The sequence below is a fragment of the Pygoscelis adeliae genome, unplaced genomic scaffold, assembly GCF_000699105.1.
Source record: "Pygoscelis adeliae isolate BGI_AS28 unplaced genomic scaffold, ASM69910v1 Scaffold87, whole genome shotgun sequence".
In the NCBI taxonomy this organism is placed as follows: Eukaryota; Metazoa; Chordata; class Aves; order Sphenisciformes; family Spheniscidae; genus Pygoscelis; species Pygoscelis adeliae.
In genome coordinates, this window is record NW_008825098.1 from 2,551,664 (window position 1) to 2,558,246 (window position 6,583).

Consider the following 6,583-nt stretch of genomic DNA (forward strand, 5'->3'; position numbering starts at 1 on the left):
AGTGATTTGGCTTATTGCTGTACAACAAACACATACTAAGGTCAAGTCTGAAGACAAAAAAAAGTTAAACGCTTTCCTTCTATATGAGACATCAAGTTAGAGCATAACTCTCCCTGTAGCAAATCTCATTGTGGTTGCAAAAGTAGAGCACTGGAAGCCTTAGCAAAATGAAAACAAATGGTCACTCCCGGCTCTTTTCAGTTTTGCTAGCCTTCAGATTCCACAGCACTTTTCCAATAATTCAAGATCATTATTTATAAAGCAAATTCCTTCTAGAGATAAGCCAAAGCAACTGCAGTCATTTACTTCAACAGAGCTGCTTCCGCTTCCATTAGTAAAAAATTTTCTAATACTGACCAAAAGGTGAAAGGCATGCACCCATCATTGGAATGTGACTATTTCTGATGTAGCTTGGAGGAAGAGAACATGCAGGCCAATTCAAGTGACTTCAGCTAAATTATATCCAGGATGTTTCTGTCCTTCCTCTTTAACGACCCAGCCTAGCAGAGCACTCAAGTACATGCTTGAACCTAAACATAAGTACAGATTTTTTTAAGGCCATGAGACCTTGAAGACTCAAATATATACAAGCAATGTGCATATACTTTCATCCTTCAATGCCAATGCTAATGTCAAAGTATTACAGATAAAATAAATATAGCTTGATATCAGAAAATGTTTTTTTGTTTTCAAGCATGTTGCTCCATGTAATCTCAATGGAAGCAGTGCACAGAGGAATCATCACTGAAGATACAGTCATTTAACAGCCCCGTACATGAACCTCTGGAGCTTTCTAAACTGGTTACGTGCCTAATCATTTTACCGTTAGCGCTGCATTATGGAATAAAGCAAAATACATGGCTAATATGTCCAGTGTGAAAAAAAGAGAGGATAGTTGTGGTCTGCAGGAATAGTTCCTATATGGTGCTTCTTGTATTAGTGGCTCACAGAGCCATTTCTGGAAGTCTACAGTGAAAAGCCCTTAGAAAAACAAGCCAGTAGGAGCTAACAATTCATAACATAACTATCTCTAAGAGAAATCATCTTTAACTATCTCATTCCTAGAAATACAGAATGGATTGCTAGTATTTTAAAATACTAATGTATTAGTATTACTATTAGTTCATAAAAATCCAAACCATGTTGTAGGTTGAAAAACAGATTATGGAGAGAAAATAAATCAGACACAGCATGAATTAGTAAACTTGAGACTTGTAACTTTGGCTACATTCAAACAAATAAGCGAGAAATACCATCGGACAAGAGCTCCTTTATGTGAAGATGAGAAACAGCATTTTATTTAATTACTATTATTATTTTGATCAGGGACAATCCCAGAGGATAATGATTCCTATAAATGATTCATTATTATAAGTCACCCCATCTTCTCAGTAAACTCCTACGTATATCTAAGAGCTAAAAAGCAAGCTTGCATGAGTTCACTGGCACAATTAAAGGATTAATTAAAAGATTAAATCTATTAGAAGCCTTGGATTGGACCAACTCATGTTTGCACACTGCAAAACTCTGCATTTATCTTTGGAGGATAAATACGTTAAGACAGCCACACTGCTGTAAAAACAAAAGCTATTTATTTTGTAAGACTGACAGATGATCTCAGCAGAAAGGAAATTTAGCCTCACGGAACAGGGGACTGAGAATGACGTCCTGGCTCACCAAGTCTACCGTCGTGTCTGTCCCCCGCTATTCAGTAAGCTTTGTCATACAGATTATGTGAGGGGACTGGCTGTGATGTGACTGTCACCCAGTGTTTAATAAACAATTGCAAAAAAGATATGACATAACTGATCATGTCCCTGAACTGTTAAAAAATCATTTTAAAAATGCTTTCATCAAAATTAGGGAGGACTTAAATCAGTAGAATTTACACAATTACAAAGTATTAAGACTTAATAAAAATTAAACCATCAACTGGGTTATTCAAACAGATGTTTACTTTTCTCCTGGTAAGGCTCTCCCAAAAATGATTGACCAATATGGGATTTATTTTTTTTTCAGATGATAACTGAAATAAAGTGGTGCCCAACTATCTAGAATCTCTTTACACCAGTATCTTTATAAATGAAAAGCCGATGCCAGCTCACCACACCCTTTGAAGGAAAGGATGGGATAATTGCTCAGACAAAAATAATGCAGAGAGGACCTCTAACTGGAAAATTAACAAAAAATGCTACAGTACCAACCATCTTGTAAATGCTTCAGTCCCTTTTCTGCCATGTTCTTATCTTTGCTCTACCTTTATCTGTAGCATTCCACATGTGAAGTACTAAGATACCCAACAGCAACTTGGACTGCAGTTTCTAGATGTTTCCAGATTAAATACTAGCCTAGCCCACACCAGGGCTGAGGACTAGGTCACACAGTAGCAACAGCAAAGAAAGAATCCAGTGAATACCCATCTGACCAGCACTCGTTTTTTTTACTTAGCCTGAGCCTGGATAAGGCAAAATAGAGACATATGACTATGTCTTCCTCAACGTACTTGTAACGAATTAAAGCATCTAATGTTGATCTGGTGACACCTTTTTGTCACTCAGCACAGGTAAGAACTGGATGCTAGGAGACGACCATGCCTTCAATAAACAGCGCTCCATGAGAAAAAGTCAAACCAGATGAAGCTGCTTGAATGCACTCGTGTGCTTTAGGGATTTCACACACCTCCCCACATGTTCAAGGCAGCTGTTCATGCTGGGAGCTGAAAACTGTCCACGAATGCCGAAATTTGCTCAAGACATTGTAGAAATAAGACACTTAGAGGGTAGAACAAATAAGCCTATTTATCTTCTCACCGGCCAGGCAACATCAGATCACGGTGTTGGATCAAGACCATAGGCCACACTCTACCAGGCCATTCCCCCTTCTTTCAAAAAGCGCAAGTGGTAACTAGCGAAACACTACCAAAAAAACAAAAATCAAAGCAGATACTAGCCTGGTTCTAGTCTATCTGAAACACCAAAGTTACTGGGTTTTGACTCATCTTGAGGTGAAAATTAATTATATTTTATCATTAATATTAATAAAGATTTTAACTTCATTTTGTCCAAATGTTTTGTTTAAAAATTAAAAGGCATTACATTAAGACACAGTATTCAGGCATAACATATAGGTTGGCATAAATATAGATTTAGAAAAGTCAAAGAAGGAAATTGGAGCATGATTTTAGCACCTACTGATTACGTCAAAGCACAAAGTAAAGGTGATGTTAATAAGCTTTCTTTCCAATGCCCGTTTACCTTCCATGTATTTTTTGACCAAAACTTCTGAGAATATAATTTAATCCTCCAGCACACACATGTATGGCTATCATACTACAATGAACCCAATGACAGAAGATCAAGTATAGTTTCATGTTTTTACATCTTGCTAATAATATAAAATACAGAGTGAGTAAACATACCATCATTTATTATACTGGAATTGCTAATTTTATCCCTATTAGTAGGACTAAAATGTGTTGGAATTCCATAGTAAAATGTGAAAAAACAGCAGTGACCAGTATTTGAGTTTGCTCAGTTACTACTAATTTCTCTGATAGGAAGTCTTAGCTTATATAGTAAGGAAAGGTGACAGAGGAAAATTGAAGAGAAAAGAAAATATACACACAAAATAAAGAGAATTATAAAAGTGCATGATGAAAGAAAAAAAAAAAAAGAGACCAAAAGCATAGGGAAATGGAGACGGTTCAATCAAAAATTCCAAAACAGTACTCAAAAAAAATTTCTTTTTTTGTGTTTTACAGGACAAAAATTAGCATCTTCATGGACATCATAGGACATAAGTTACTATAAATGCCTACATGAATATACATTGAAACACCATCATCAACAAATTAAATCATTTTTTCTTCTCCCTTATCTTTCCAAGTCAACCTGGTATCAAAGGAAAACAGAAATCAAGCATCTATCTTCTTCTGGCTTACACATCCAAACTCTTTCAATCTTTAAGAAAATGGATCAGCTTCTGGTGGATCTTCTCTTGTGAAATTAATAGGATTACCAAAATTGTTATGAATGAAACATTTAAACTAAACACTAATACTGGGATAAAACTAAAAGAGACTGTTCGTTCCTACCAGTTTTTAGAAATATAGATTTAGAAGATGGATTTAGACCTTGTATATATACAAGTGCTGTATCATCTGTCCCTTACAGATCAGCTCTCCACTGAAATTACTTCAGGCTTGGACGAGGGACACTCTGATAGAGCAGGGGTGTGTTACCTTGACTGGAAGAAAGGCCTGGGAGTCATGCCACTAGCTCTCGACACTGAAGTTAAGAACTGAAAGTCAAAGATAAACCTTGTTTCCTCCTACATTCAGATATTTGTGCAGCCTGAATGGATTCAGCCTACCTAAGAAAGACCTGAATCGCTCTCCAGGGGTATTTACTTTCCTGCGTCGAGAATCAGTAGAGCTTAGGCCTCTGATGCCTTCCAACACACAAAGTTAGATTAGGCCACTTTATGTCTTCTGTCATAACCAGTAGATACTCTAAATTATCAACTTGTAAGCACAAGGAATCACAGTGTTTGAAAATGATCACATACGATTTACTTGGTATGAGTATGCATTTGCATGCACCGCCTGCCCAAAGTCATTGATATACCTAACATCTATGAGGGATCAAAAGCCAAGAGGTGAAATGCACTTGTTTAAATGGTACTAGCTGATGGAGTAGCCGTAAGGCCAATTTTAAAAAAGAATACAAGTATCTCAGTGAAAGAGTATACGCATTTCAGTATGATGCCTTAGATATTATTAAAAATGGACACAACTGGAATAGGCCTGCAAAAAAATTTTGTTCCAGTTAAACTTCAAATGACTTATGAGGAACATGCATTTACAGTAGTAAGAAAGAACATTACTTTTTTTTTCCTCTGTAGCCTGTGCCAAAGCCTGTGTACGAGGGCTACGTGCTTTTGCAGAGGGAAAACCTGAAGGACTGAAGAATCTACTCATTTCTACACCCTTTTAAAGAAAGCTCCTTTTCATAGCCATATTCAACACTGCAAACTTGTATTTAGCGCGTGTGGCTGGGAATGTTTATGTTTTTAATACACTGCGTTGGAAGTGTGTTCAATTTGTGAGATTTGAAAGCAGTGACTCTGGCAAATATTGCCATGCTTATACTGAATGCTACATTGATTTCAGTGGCATTAACTCCCAATTAAACCTTTGGTAAGGGTAAAGACATCAGAACTGCGCTGTGCCTAAAACAAAGGGAGCTTATCCAAGGTTTGTCTCCTTCACAGAACAAGCAAAAGAGCTACTACTCCAAATGTAAAAAAAATTTCTTAAGGTGTCTAGAACCATGCCTCTTCTGTTTCTTAGGGAGTCGAACCAAACCAGAGCAAACAGTCGTCCCTGCTTTCCTTTCATTTTCACGACTGACTTCGTGTCTCCGACTCCCGAGCATAAGGAAATCTCCACCAGCCTCAAGATTCCCCTTCAAGGAAACAAGCTTAGTCTGGGACACTACAGAGATATGAAGTTACATAGACTTTAAAAGTAGCAATGAGGTCTGAGTTTTGTATGGAGACACTAAACAGAGTAAAATATTTTCATGGTTCAAAGCCGTGCCGGGAGAGGCTTAGACTGGACATTAGGAAGCACTTCTTTACAGAGGGTGGTCAGACACTGGAACAGGCTTCCTAGAGAGGTGGTCGATGCCCCAAGCCTGTCAGTGTTTAAGAGGCATTTGCACAATGCCCTTAATAACATGCTTTAACTTTTGGTCACCCCTGAACCGGTCAGGCAGGCAGTTGGACTAGATGATTGTTGTAGGTCCCTTCCAACTGAAATAGTCTATTCTGTTCTATGAACAGTGGTATTACAATGATATGTAGTCAGTAAATTAAACACCCATTTAAACAGCTGTTAGCAGATGAATTGATGGGTGTACATTTTGCAGTCAAGTTCAGATGAAAGATGTGAAAATTTCTGAGAAAGTTTCTTTACACAAGTAGACGTGTCTATAATCAAGTTTGTGCTATCACATGACAATGGTATTTTAACAAGTCCTGAAGACTTGCTTATACAACTCTCGGAGGGAAACACTAGCTGATTCTCACACACTTTTTGTGGTCGTCCAGATGCTATTTACCCAGGAAAAGTGCTCGTTTAAGAGCTGAGCAATGAAGAGGTAGAGCCAATCCCACGGGCAGCCCCGCAGCGCAGCACGCAGCAGCTCGCTGATGGATGACAATGCACCCCCTTCCGCAAGCTGGTCTCAGCCGTGGACCGGTACCTTTGCCCGAAACCCGGACCCAGCGCCTCAGGAGACCTTCGCTCCCTCCCTCCCCGCTTCAATGTGAGGAAACACGACGGCGACGAGATTTAAAAAAAATACGGAGCTGCCCAGCCGGCTCGGCGCCCTTGTTCCTGGACGTGCGTTTCCAGCCCAGCCCTCACCGCCGTCGCGGAGCCGAAGCGGCACCCGGACAAACCCGGCTCCCGCCGCCACCGCTCCGGAGGCCCCCGCGGTACCTGGTTGTGGTGCAGGTGGGTCAGCGGCAGGGTCCCGCCCCTGGGTGGCGGGGGCCCCTCATTGGGGGGGCGGCGCGT

The 6,583-nt window shown here is 39.5% G+C and overlaps 1 protein-coding gene across 1 annotated transcript in view; it reads right to left on the minus strand.

The window, feature by feature from the left end:
* SLC39A8 (solute carrier family 39 (zinc transporter), member 8) overlaps positions 1–6,583 on the minus strand; it is a 25,264-nt gene that overhangs the window by 17,956 nt on the left and 725 nt on the right. Inside the window, exon 2 of the mRNA XM_009327081.1 lies at positions 6,431–6,505. Within this exon, the coding sequence (XP_009325356.1) occupies positions 6,431–6,505 (75 nt within the window). The remainder of the gene's footprint in view (positions 1–6,430; positions 6,506–6,583) is intronic.